Source organism: Rhodnius prolixus, unplaced genomic scaffold (assembly GCF_049639745.1).
Source record: "Rhodnius prolixus isolate KJV_2025 unplaced genomic scaffold, Rpr scaffold_13, whole genome shotgun sequence".
Taxonomy (NCBI): domain Eukaryota; kingdom Metazoa; phylum Arthropoda; class Insecta; order Hemiptera; family Reduviidae; genus Rhodnius; species Rhodnius prolixus.
This window is the reverse complement of record NW_027411583.1, coordinates 10851705-10865785: the sequence shown is the minus strand read 5'-3', so window position 1 is coordinate 10865785 and position 14081 is coordinate 10851705. Positions and strand designations below refer to the sequence as shown.

Genomic DNA, 14081 nt, shown 5'->3' with positions numbered 1-14081 from the left:
CTCCTCATCTTCTTTGTCTTGTTATTCTTTAGAATTTAATCAGAAATTTATTTCATTAATTAATAAATCCTCATTATTTTATATGTATCATTCATTTTTGTGTTTAGGTTACCTGAATACGAAATAATTTATTAATGACTTTTTAAAAGTTAATCAACTTCCTTGTTTAAAACAACGAGGTAAACAAGTTTTAAAAACTACATATATATTGCTATACTTCCTTAAGTAAATTTTCTGTATTTTTGAAAAAAAAGATCGAATAAAATAGATTTATTATTATTCAGAATGTTCATCTACTCATATGAACATACAATGTATTTGTTTTCAATTTAAGCGTCAACCTTGAAGACATAGGCGCCCGGAGCTTTTTTTAGAGTACTGCTGGCCTCTAGGCAGTGTTCTCTCGTTTCTGACAACACTGTCCAACACCGGGCAGTGAGCTTTAAGAAGCTCCTGGGAAAAGAAAATCTAAGAGCCAGCAGCTGGATTCAAACCCGGGTCTCCGTGTTGGAATCCAGTGTACGCCAACCACGGAGCTAATCTATTCCCTTTTGCATAATAATTTTTTTTTAATGAAAAATTTCATACATGATTGAAACTATGGGAATGATATGTGAAAATAGGGATGATAAAGAATCCCAATTATTTTTAATCGGTTTCGTAGTGTTCTTGGCCTTATCATTATTTTACTTTTCCTTATAATTTCGTATTGATTATTTTGAATGATTTCGAAGCAGCTTGACAATGTTCCCTGCCATATTGCAAATTTTTGAAACAGACATTGATTTCTGAAAGTTCAAAGCCAATACAAGAAAATGTGAAAATTGATTCGTTACTAACCCTCAGTAAATTACTGATATTGATAATGCACTATCAACTTAAACCCCATCCAGTTAAGTATAATAATGATCTCTCATTTACAGAACATATTCTGTGCCTGTCTCTTAGAAATTCTAGTACCTGGGAAGATTCTGTGTGGAACAATTCTTTTCTCTGACATCCGAAGTTACCCAGGTTTCAGATATTTTTTTTTAAGTGTTATAACCAGAGGTGTTCATTGTGAAGGGATTGGCTATTAGCCAAATTCATTACGGTTTAAATGATGTGTGAATTGGTACAAATCAACTATTATTGTTCTATTACACATTCCAATGTATATTGAATGACTGATGGAGATAACAATGTAAACGTTGTTCATGTTGTAGGCAGATACAAGCATATGTTCGCCAAGACCTGAAGAAGTGACTAGTCCATATTCCCCCAAATAGAGTTAAATGATTTAATTTAATTAATTTAAATGATGCCGTTTGTAGCAGAGTAATTATGGAGTCAAATATACAAATACAACATATTCAACTAACTTCTAGGACCCAATCGGAATATTTTCGCCTGCATTCCATCGTCGAAAGCATCATCCGCTTCATACTTCCTTCTGGGCGTGCTTTAGCGACAACAAAATACTGTTTTTTTGCAGTTGTAATGTCTATCTCTTGTGGTCAGATCGCTGAGATACATACCGAAATGTGTTTAATCTGATTTACTTCTAGAAAGGTTCTCAAAAGCAGTGCCTATCCGCTCTTCTTTTCTAGTGGCTGGTCCTGCCTTTTTTTTTTGTATCCCCAATAAGAATTTCCTGGAACAAGGACATCAAATTGTTTTTCTTATTTCAAGAAAGCCCTAGCAACCAAAGAGAACTTCTTCTGGAATATGTTTTAAGACATATGAATTTACTGGGTAAAGTCGACCTGATGTAAACATCGTCACTAACTTTGTTGTGAAAGTCGTAACATTATCAATGAAAACGCAAATAAATATTTACTAAATACTATCCATTATTAGTGATAAGTTAAGAGCACTATCTATGTTATTTTGAAATTCATTTATATTGAATATTTTAAAAAATAGCAGCAACGCATTCAAAACAATTCCTCTGATTATAGATTATAAAATAACTGAATCATTCCTCTGTAATGAGTAATTAAAAAAAAAAAAAAAAATCTGATAAAATTAAGATATCTTCCACCACCCTACTTAAACGTATCTTTCATTTTCATTTGTTTCCGTATTTAGGATTGCTTTAGAAAATCTTAAATAAAATTGATCTGTATGTTGTAGACAAATTACGTGATTGAAATATAGTTGATAAAAAAAATATATATACCTATACATTCTTTTGAAAAAAAATAATACATAAATAAGAACGTCCAGTCTCTGTTTCTTGTTCCCAAATGAAGTTTAGCAGATTTATAAACGTATGTATTTTTACTTAATAATATTGTATTATTAAAACAAAGTTTTACTTATAATATAGTGGATACAATGTATAAATAAATAAAAAATTGTTCTGGGTATATTATTTTTACTTTTACAAGGCAAAAAATGTAAATATTATTTACATACAAAATTAAATAGGGTTTTGTTTTTCTCAATTCGGGCAGCAAACTTGTAAACAGCTAACTTTTTCTGTGAACATTTTTTTGCTTGAAAACAATAGAATATATGTTATCTAATTTTGTTTTACTGACCTTACGAATTCTTTTAGTTTCAAAAAAAAACTTAAAATTATTCATTTATTTATTGTTTCTTATACGTGAACATTCGCTGTTTACACTTCTTTTTTTCAACGTAGTTATTGTTTGAAAGTTGTAAATCAGTTGGAAATAATTAAATTTATTATTATTTTAATTTTTTTGATTTTATTATTTCTCTTAAATTAATTATGTTTGAAAATAATCTAAATAAATGTTCTCAACTAATCTTGGAGTGAACTGCGTGCCTAAAAAAAAAAAGTTAGCTGGTTTTAATTTGCAGTTTTCTTACATTAACCAAAATAGTAAATGCATTCAAATGAGGGGATGAAATTAATAAAAGAAGAAATGTAGACCGTTCTAGTTAGAGAGTATATTCTCTAGCTTGATATGGCTTACTTAGAATAAGATGATCGATGTCTATTTTTGTTATATTGTCTCAATCTTCAATATTTTGCAGCTCATCTGACTTAATTAAGGGGAAGTCTTTAAACGCCTACCAATCATATCCTTAATTCCTAATACGATCCAGTCAATTTACAGGATCTACCTTGAATTATGGCCTAACTCTTGACTTTATTAAAGGGGAAGTCTTTAAACTCCTACCAATCGTATCCTTAATTTCTAATACGATCCTGTCAATTTATCCATGAGTACAGAATCTACCTTGAGTTATGGGCCCTAACTCTATACCTATGGAAACCACGATACAACACTTGATATAAGGCCTTTATCATCCAACACGAAATTTCGCCTATCACCTCGCATTTTCTATTTTTTCTTTACAGGCAAAAAACGTGATTTGATCGCTATTATATTGTGGCTCTTATTTGTTAACTCACTATGGTGTTTATTAATTTGGCATTACTGCAGTCTAATTCTTTGTGAAATCGTGTCTTTAATGATAGCCTTTGGTATTCCTAGGACTATACGAGTCACATGGACTATGTTTTTCTCAATTCGTTAATCCAATTCAACGTAACAACTACTGAATGGCTATACCTGTGAACATGTGCACATATTTGTAGAAGGCGTTGCTTTTTGCGTTTGATTATTTAATAAAGATGGTTGCTGGATGCCATTCTGAACACAGGATTTCCATAGTCGAAGCATAGAACACAAAAGTTTTGATCTTTACGTGGCGAGATTTCTTTGAAGAAGAGACCTTTTCATGCTTACCTTTTTGTCATTTGCCTACACAAACTTCTTTATAATTTTTTCCCCAATTTAAACCATTTACTACGTAGGTTAATGTAAACAGGAAAAAGGAGTTTCAAGTCGGGAACTTCTGGTTGTTTCATTTTTTTTTTTTCCTGCAATTATTATGATTGGTAAAATATCTACGAACAGATGTTTAAAAAACAAATAAATAAATAATAAAATATCACTATATTCCACTTAATTCCAACTTGAAAACAAATAAACAAAAGGAAAAAAGAAACAACTAATATTAACAAAAGATTGTGTTCATTTCAGGCAAAGAAGAAGGATAAAAACCGAAACATAAATGTGGGTGTGCAAAATTAATTTTCTTTTGTGTTGTTGACAGTATTTTTATTTTATTATTTTTGTTTTTTCTTTAAAACTATTATGAATTTAACTTTTGGTATCATATAATAACGACTAATATTATTGAATTATCTGTTGCTTTTCTATCTTTATTCTATCTTAATTTATTCACTTTTGTTTAGTTGACGCGTGTATTTCTGGAGGATGATGCGCTCATCAATAAGAAACTTCCGAAAGAATTGTTACTCAGGTAAATAATAAGGAATATATGATGGAATCTTAAGACGTGACACGATTTTTTTAAATAATTTATTATCCTTATTAATTATAATTTATTAATTTTTTATCATTTGCGGTGTTAAAAGAACTGATTATCACCTTTTTTTTGCGTTTATTGCGTGACAATCAGCGCATTAGCGTTATAAGTAACAATGATACAATAGAGTAATAAATTATTAGGTAACGTGTGGAGAAGTTATCCCAATGGTAACACTCCAACACATTATATGGTTAGTCACTCTCTTCACTTGAGAGAAGATCACGAGGCCACTGTCTTTTAAGACGTCTTGTCGAGTTGTCAGGAATAGTTCTAGAAGAAAGATTTTGAGCTAGAGGATCTATCTGAGATTGCAGGCTGAAGTGGAGTTTTCTGTATCGTGTTTTATAACAACGTGGGTGACAATAGGAATGTTAAGACATAAAATGGAGCGTTTACGATAGTTTGAAGTATTTTAGATTGTAGCGATTGAATCCTTTGGAGATTGGAGCGTTTGGTTGGAACCCCACAGCTCTATTCCATACGCCCAGATGGGTTTCAAAATAGTGTAAATAAATAAACGTGGAGCTAATCTGTGTTATTTTGGATGATTTGGAAGCTTAAATCTGGTTTCTTTAATTATTCATAAGAATAGGTATTTAGAACTCTTAAGTATAGGTTAAATATGGGTCCGAAAATAGTTAACCAGGTCCATAGGCAAGTAATATCAACCGAAGTCACGTTTTAGTTATGTAGATAGAAAAAGATTCTATGTTTGTATGATTTAATTAATAGAAACTACCAGAATTGAACCACCGCATGATAATGTTTTGATCTAATTTCTACGAGTTATGTTTTTTGTTCTGGGCTTTGGTAATCACGAACTGAAATAAATGAAATTAACTGAGTAAAACAAGATCACCAGATAATATTGTCATCATTCTCGGAATATGGAAGAAATGGTGGGCTCTATTTTAGGAATTTACATCCAATAAAGGATATCAGTCAGGACCGCCAGATTGAATTCCTTAATTTTTCAACTTGATTTTGGATTAAAAGGCAGTAAAATGAAAAGCAATGTTTTGCCTGGTAGTTGCTTTCAATGCTTCAGTATAAACCGTCGACAAGTTGACTAACATTATGCTTTTTTTTTTCTTAGTTTCTTGGGCTTATCTACTAATGATTCATTTTATTTTATTATTTTTGCAGGATATTCTCTTACCTTGATGTAGTATCATTATGTCGCTGTGCCCAAGTTTCCAAAGCGTGGAACGTTCTAGCCCTTGATGGTAGTAATTGGCAAAGGATTGATCTCTTTGATTTTCAGACTGATGTAGAAGTAAGGCCAATATTTAGGGCAGGTTTTCCAAAATTTAGTCTTATTTCTTAAAAAAAAAAAAAATAAAAAAAAATTCTAGGGGCCAGTTATAGAGAATATATCAAGAAGATGTGGTGGATTTTTGCGAAAGCTGAGCCTACGAGGATGTCAGTCTGTGGCCGATGGATCGATGAGAACATTAGCCCAATTATGTCCTAACATCGAACATCTAAATTTAAATGGTTGCAAAAATGTTACTGATAGGTACGTATTCAAAAGGAGAGTGTTTGTAATTTTAACTAGTTTTAGTATTGTGAATATAAGATACATATTTAGAGAACTATATTTATAATATTTAATGAGCCTGCATCAGTAGTTCCCGTCATGTGTGCTTTCGCCCTCTAGTTGTAAACGCCGATTCTAAATCCAAATTCGTGTTTCAAAAGTGCAATTTTCTTATATCATCGTTATGCTTTGCATTTTGTAGATTATCTGTAAACTTTTGTTTGAAATTTTCTTTTATAGTTCTGAGATAATTGTAATCTTGTCTCAGATATAGAGTTATTAACTCATTATATGGGCTTATGGACAATTACAAGACGGGATTCTGCTGCCCTTTATCATGAGGTTTGTGAAATTCCCCGGCCCTAAGAATTTTAAAAAGTTCTTTACACCCTTGAACAATGTTAGAGATGTCATTAGATGTTGCAGATAAGGTGTTGTTAACATAATTATACCTGCAAAGATGCCTAGACAACTCTGTATAAAATGGCCAAATTTGAGCGAAACATTTCATATGTTTAAGTATTATTTCTTCAATCATTTATAAATTTAATAAAAATGTTATTTTTTTTCTTTTAGTACTTGCCAGGCACTTAGCAGATACTGTAGAAAATTGAGTTGGCTGGATTTAGGCTCTTGTTGTGCCATAACAGATCTTTCACTTAAATCTTTAGCAGATGGTTCGCACAATCTTGCTCACATAAATATCTCTTGGTGTGAAAACGTCACTGAAAATGGTTGGTATTATTTTCAATCCATATTTTTACATTATAAACTATGGAAATGGTTGAAATTTCAACACAGACTGGGAAAACAAAAAAAAAAAAATCTGTTTTTCTTTCTGGGTGATAATCAACTCATTAGCCACACATCTTTACGTTATCCTTGCATGAGTAGGGCGTTTTTACCTAGACGTACCTGCATGATGGACAAAGCTCTAAAATCTGATCAACAACACAAAATGAGCTGGGCAAATTCAGGCGGTCTTCTTAACAATTTTATGCTTAACCAAAGGAAAGTTTTAGCTCAGAGAATACATTGGGTCCCCTTTGCAGAATCAAATTCCAGGAGCAGCCTATCATTAGTTTTTCTCATTCATCAAAAGAATAATTTACATTTGATTACAGGTGTTGAAGCGCTTGCTAGAGGCTGTCCTAAGTTGACTTCATTCATTTCCAAAGGATGTCTTCATATTACTGACAAGGCGGTTACTTGTCTCGCTCAATTTTGTAATAGGTTGGAAGTGGTCAACCTTCATAGTTGTGTAGTATGTATTTTTTTTTTTTTTTTTTTTTTTTTTAAAGCATTTCTTGTTCTATTTAAGTAGTAAAATGAGTAGTTGTAGAACTATATCTCCTTATTCTAATGGAAAGTAAGACTTGTTTACAATGGTAAAAAATAGGCGCCACGGTAGCCGGGCGGTTCAGAGGCGAAACCTGTAAAGCTGGATTTTATTTAAAGGTTAATAAAAGAAATTTACAGTAAAGTATGTCCGTCCACGACACCTAATTACAGGCAGTTGGTTGGGTTCAGGCCCGCCTGAAAAAATAGGCAATTACTTTACTTTTTTTTCAATGGTAAAAATGTTTAGATGTGACACTTGAAGAACTTGAAGCCTTGTGGTTCTGTTTTTTGTCACTTTATGGTTTTTTTCTTCAACACCGAAATGCTGAAGTCTTAAGTGTAACGATACTATGCCTTGTCTATCTTGTTGGTCTATTGTGCACTCACTTCGTTGTTCTTCTCAACAGACTTGTTTTTTTAATTAGACAACGGTCTGTAAAGAGACTTCTTTGAGAGAAAGATTCGTCTAGAATCCTTAAATAGTAGCCAATGTAAACCCGGTACATGTAGTGCTAAATAATACTTTTAAAATATACTTTATTATAGCATATAATAATAATATATAATGAATAATAAACTAATACTAAAATCTGCAAAATACCACAACCCTTGAATAACCATAGTTAATAATTACAATTTATCTGTTTCATTATATTGAATAGAACGTCGAAGATTGCGGTGTTAGCAGGCTAGCGGCCCACTGTCCCAAATTACACAATGTTTGCCTTTCTGGATGTCTACGTTTAACCGATGCCTCATTAGTCAGTTTGGCTCAACACTGTCATCTTTTATCAACTTTAGAAGTAGCCGGATGTACCCAATTTACTGACACCGGCTTTCAGGCGTTAGCAAGAGTAAGTGATTAAACTATATCTAATTTTAGGAAGTTTAAAATTTGGATTTAATTAATTTTAAATTCTTAATTAGAATTGCTACTTGTATGAGTGTTTTTTACGTAGCAGATTTTTAATTTTTCGACTACTTCTTAAAGAATGATTTTAACTCTTTAATAATAGTAATAAATGTACTAATAAAAGAAGAGTATCCGATGATGAAGTTACTTTTTAAATATATCTTATTTATGATAACGTTAATTATAACTGTTTGATTCATGTAAATGTTCAAAATTCCATCGATTCTGAATGTACGTAAAAGCTAACGTTCCTATCGCTAAACGTCTAAAATAGATTTGAGGTTGTCCAATTGAATTTTGTAGTTTCTTATAGTTCAACTCACACAATTGGAAAAGGTTAGGTACGTTTTATTTACTTATTAATTTGTTTTGTTCTGTTTTCAGAGTTGCCACCTACTAGAGAAAATGGATTTGGAAGAATGTGTCCTCATAACAGATCAAACTTTAGTACATCTAGCAATGGGATGCCCACGTCTAGAGAAACTTGTAAGGAACACCCTATATTTTATTTGATTTCAAAGATAGTTTTAATAATTCCTATTCCTAGACTGTGGCTTCTGTGCTATGTCTTTGAAATCTAATCTTTACTCAATGGGAAATTCGCATTTTATTATTGAAATTAGAGATGTAGATTTCTTCGAACTTGGTTGCTAATTACACGCAATTAGGCCTATCAGTTTTGTTGAAAACTTCCCTCATGTAGTTCGGGGCAGGGTTATATGTTAGAGAAACTAATAAATATTGCAGTAATTTTTAGCTAAAAGTTTTTTTCTTCAAAGAAACGTCCTACTGCTAGGGTGCTCGCCTGTACCCATCCTTAGATAGAGCTTATTTGATACATCCGATTTTTGAGCCAATCATAATTCTTAGAAACCTCCCTGTAATTGTAGTGTCTACATTTTGTTTAGTTTTAGAAAATTTGTAATTTTAAAATTGTAGTAATTTCTGAGATTGTTGAGTGTTTTTCTCACCATAACTTTTTTAATTTATTTTCACTTTTTGAAATATGTTATTTATATACTAAATTTGTAATTTCTCTTTTTCCAGTCACTTTCACATTGTGAACTAATCACAGATGACGGAATCCGCCATCTTGGTACATCACCATGTGCTGCGGAACATTTGACTGTCCTAGAACTGGACAATTGTCCATTAATTACTGATGCCTCATTAGAACACCTAGTTACCTGCCATAATTTACAAAGGGTTGAATTGTATGATTGCCAGCTAGTCACAAGAACGGGCATCCGCCGTCTCAGGGCAAGTGTAGTTTTTGTTTTTTTTAAAATTAGATTCGTAGAATAGGAAGAGATCCTAAGAGACTTGATAATTCCATAATTGATGTTTTGATCAATTAATATTGTATGTCAGGATAAGAGTTTATTGTGAAGAATCATTTCTTATAGAGCAGTGGTTCCCAACCTTTTTATGCCTAGGGACCATTTTAATATTTTTGTTGTTAGCAGGGACCACAAGGTTTTTTTGCCTTTTTTTTGGCATTGGCTTTCGCCATACAGCCAGCATCGTCTAGGTGCTTATCACTAGAATATCACTCACTCTCTATTCTTACTTATAAATACATTCGCTTCGCACATTCATCCCTCTACTATATACAACTATTTACATAAACTACAGCTAATGGATGGATCAGTACTCTATATTCCTGCCATCCTTATTGCTTAACCGAAATTAAAATCACGTTATCCTTCTCTAATCATTTTCTTCCATTCATTCTAATTCGGCTATAGCTTTTAAATACATTCATATTTCATTGCTAGCTCTGCTATCGACTTAGGGTACGTTCACAACGGAGCTGTGAGCATAGATGATAGCGGAGATGATAGCAGTGATGCATCAGCGCTTATAGAATAACCTAGTACATTCTTATGTGAGCGTGCACAACGAAGCTTCGACTAGTGACTCATACTCGCTGGTATAAACGAGCATAGATGATAGAATTGAATTTTTCATTTTTCTGCTAGCTGAACTCCAGTATCGGAGCTTCAAAATGGAGGTAGAAAAATTAATTAGTGCTGTCTTTACTCATTATTTTTGGTTATTATTTACTTTTAAACAATATTTTGTTTTTTAAATCGTGCTTACATTTATTTTTATGTGTATTTATTTGTTTTTCCTCAATATAACCTTACCTCAGAGTTATCACTAGTTTTTCTTCTATAGTTATAGGATTTCCATGACAATTTTTCCTACGTTTTCTTAATTTTGACCTTATTTTTTCTAAAATATAGTCAAATGTGGTTGGACCCATCCTCACATATTCAAAAAAACAATCCGGATAATTTCTAAGTTCCTTATATAAATAGTGAAATTCGCCCAAAGTACTTCGTTTTTTTATTTATGGTATGTACATGATATTTTCTACATCTTTTTTTCTTTAAAATATACCATTTCGTTGCTGGTGAACATAAAAACTCTTCTTCACTACTCGACATGTTGCATGTATCACAGCTCCGTTGTGCACACTAATCAGCGATTATATTTTACTCTATCAGTTATCATCTCTGCTGTCATCTATATTCACAGTTCCGTTGTAAACGTACCCTTAAGCACAGCAGAGCTAACAATGAAATATGAATGTATTTAAAAGCTATAGCCGAATTAGAATGAATGGAAGAAAATGATTAGAGAAGGACCACAAGGTTCAATATCACAATAAAACTACGTTTAGATTTTAAAAATAAACTTTCAACATTGTGATTATATTTTCAGTTATATTAATGTGCTACTATTTGAGCTTGCATTTTCTTAACAAGATGGGGTAATCCTGGGATTGAGATTGCTCAAAGCTACACGCACATCATCACTTGCTTTTAGATGACTCCTGGATTTGTTTTTAGGCGCTCTACGTCCCACTCACCGTGCGGTCGCCGCACGTCAAATAAATATATTATTATTTTAAAAATGTTAAGCAGTGTTCCCTCTAATTTTTTGTGACCTGTGTAGCATACTTTTTTAGGTGTGTGCAGTTTTTTCCAAAATAAACAAATTTTGTTTTATCTTTAGATCGTGAAGACAGAATTTAGCTGAATTTAACTGTGGTTTCCCTTTTCTATTCAAATGGAAAATAACAAAATTTAAATAGGATGAAAAAAATAATTGCTATTTCAGTCGTGATACATTTATTCTGCCGAGCTTTCGACCTAGGGACTAGGTCATCTTCAGGGCTAGTTTACAAAGTAATATTTTTTACATTGTACGGTTGGTCTTCTGTCTTGTCTGTTCATGGACTCTCGTCAGCATATCCATATGTTCCTGCAACCGGTTTCTTTGTTTCGTTTTAATCAAATATTTTTCATGTGCGCTGTTTAAAATTTATGTGCGCACGCACACGCGCACAGCTTAGAGGGAACACTGATGTTAAGTGTTTCACGGACCATATTTTAGTTCTTGCGGACCACAGGTTGAACAAGATTATTATTATGCCCCTATAGTATAGAGGAATAATAATAAATAATGTTGTTCATGCATCAAATAAATTTCTTAAAGTAGGATTACCACGGAAACGTTAGGATCCCCTGTGAATTGAGTCCTTGAATATCAATACTGTTTAGAATCTTATGTTTCATAACTGGAAAGATCAATCAGAGCTGAACATTCGCTTTTTCTTGCTCATATGTCAGGATCCCCATATTCTCATTATAGTGCTGTACTGAATATATGGAGTATTTTAGACTGAAACATCCTCTGTTACGCTAAAATACTACAGAATAATCAAATTTCCATTTACAGAAAATGGTATGTGTGCATACTAACCAACAAACTATAAGATGTGATCAAACTTAATTGTTTCAACCAAAAAAAAATTTATCTTTTTTAGTTTTAAATTATCACTTAACAGATTATTTCTTTTATTTTGCCTATTCAAGGCAAGAACCTATTCACCTAGCCCAGGCAAAAGCTTTCAAAGCCTATTGACCGTGAGTTATAGTATATTTATAACTTTTTATGATTTATTTACCAGTTATTTCAAATTTTTTATTACAGAATCACTTACCAAATATACGAGTGCATGCGTACTTTGCACCAGTCACACCTCCTCCGTCAACAGGTGGTACAAGGCAACGATATTGTCGATGCTGCGCCATTCTTTAAAAAGGAATAATTTGGAATGTTTTTTTTTTGTTTTTTAATTAATTTTAATTTCTTTTTTCCTCAATTTTCTCATTCTGCCACAAGCCTATGTATGTAAAAAAAATGAAATAATCAGAAGTACATTATAAGAAATGTACAATAAAATTAGCTGCTACTTTTGACTACACACCAACTTTGTAAATGTAGTATATTTGTTCTTTTTTATTTTTTATTGAGGGCAATTATAGTTTTTAATTACAGTTTCATTTTATTTTTAATGTTTACTTTGATTCCTCAAATTTTTTGATGCAAGATAATTTGAATTTAATCACTATTTGTACATTTGTTTAAATTTTACTTTCTCTTATAACTGATTGAAATTGAATTTGAAACTAGAAATAAAACGTTTTAGAAAGATTGAAAAAGAGGTCGAATATTGATTCTTGATCTTAATTTGTTTCGACTATTAAGTCGTTAGTAAGAAAGATTTACTATACTTTTAAACAATCACAAAAGTTAAATTATTCAACTTACCGTATCACTTTAGAAAAGAACTAATTATCACGTTTGTATCTTTTCTCAACAGTACGATTTCTTATAACTTAAGATGGTTAACTAGTCAAATAAAGGGTTAAAACGTTTTTCCAACAAAAAAAAAATAATTTAAGGGCAGTTTATGTGAGGGCTTACTTGCTTTCCTCTAAAGTGCCATGTAACTGAATTGTACGATGTTACCACTTTTTATTTAGTGAGAATTCAATTTGTTGCGATTATAATTACGTTCGAAGAATTTTCTCATTTTCCAAAAGTGTGAGCTGTTTTTTAGCATTTGTAAAAACATCTGTTTGATCTTTTAAACCATTATTATTTTTTTTTTCATGAAAAATTGTGATTTGATAGAATCTAGGAATGCCGCCAAGCTTCCGTCTGAAAGTTGTTTTATTTATAATCTAAAGATCTCTACATTGAAGACAAAAAAAAATTGTCTTGAGAAAAAAAACTTTCCGAGACTTATATAATCAGAGAAAAGTCTTGCAACTTTTCACGACAGATTGTTTGCTTGCTTTTGTTTTAAGAAAAAGAAAGTTATTTCTTACAAAAATATAAAAACCATGGTTGTCCTCAAGGGAAAAAAAATAAAAAAAATAAATTTTAACTAAAAATTCACTCTTAAAATTTTTTTTATTTAAAGCAAAATCAATTAATGTATTAAAAGAAATATTAATAATTTTTAAAAGCTAATTTTTTATTTTAGAAAATAAAATAATTTGTAAATTAGAGGCTCATTGGAGTTAGTAAGAATGTAAATATATAATATAAATATATATTTATATCATAATAAATATATATTTAATGGCAAAGTCAAAAACTAATAAAGAAAACTAATGGCTAATATTGTGATATATTAAAAATTTAAAAAACAAATAATAAAAAACTGAATGCCTTTTTTTAAATATAATTTTTCTTTTCTAATCTCTTAAGAGTATTTTACGAATTACTTCAAGTATTTTTTATTTTTAAATTTGTCTTCGTAAAATTATTTGCTATGATATTTCAATTCATGCATAGAGAGTATATCTGGGCAATTATTTAATTTCTACGTGTGCGAATTATTTAAAAAAGAAAAGAAAAAGTAATTATAATTATAAATAAAATTAATAAATAATTTTATAAAATGTTTTAGTTTCCTGTTCTTTTTACTTTCTCCTACTAGATGAGAAAGTGCTATTATTAGTATTATTACTTTTTGGACACACAGCTTAACCTTGAAAACGAAGATTTAAAAAACTTGAAAGTGTATCTTAACTTTGTATATAAAAATACTCAAAAAAGGAAGAA

At 31.1% G+C, this 14081-nt stretch overlaps 1 protein-coding gene and 1 long non-coding RNA gene across 7 annotated transcripts in view; one reads left to right on the top strand and one right to left on the bottom strand.

Annotated features, from left to right (window-relative positions):
* LOC141448119 (F-box/LRR-repeat protein 2) overlaps window positions 1-14081 on the top strand; it is a 15071-nt gene extending 990 nt beyond the window's left edge. For 2 of the 6 annotated variants that reach the window (XM_074116231.1, XM_074116227.1), the window contains exons 2-11: window positions 4005-4037; window positions 4220-4287; window positions 5503-5632; window positions 5712-5875; window positions 6473-6630; window positions 7021-7160; window positions 7900-8091; window positions 8535-8636; window positions 9198-9410; window positions 12156-14081. In XM_074116231.1, the coding sequence (XP_073972332.1) occupies window positions 4005-4037; window positions 4220-4287; window positions 5503-5632; window positions 5712-5875; window positions 6473-6630; window positions 7021-7160; window positions 7900-8091; window positions 8535-8636; window positions 9198-9410; window positions 12156-12263 (1308 nt within the window). In that variant the 3' untranslated portion in view covers window positions 12264-14081. Of the gene's footprint in view, window positions 1-164; window positions 180-923; window positions 2253-4004; window positions 4038-4219; window positions 4288-5502; window positions 5633-5711; window positions 5876-6472; window positions 6631-7020; window positions 7161-7899; window positions 8092-8534; window positions 8637-9197; window positions 9411-12155 lie in introns of those variants that run through there. The other 4 variants (XM_074116230.1, XM_074116228.1, XM_074116229.1 and 1 more) reach the window with 4 other exon arrangements.
* On the bottom strand, window positions 3676-12307 carry LOC141448137 (uncharacterized). The gene is made up of 3 exons (XR_012454892.1): window positions 12166-12307; window positions 6480-6621; window positions 3676-5678 (listed from the first exon to the last, which is right to left on the bottom strand). It is a non-coding gene; the product is annotated as an uncharacterized lncRNA (long non-coding RNA).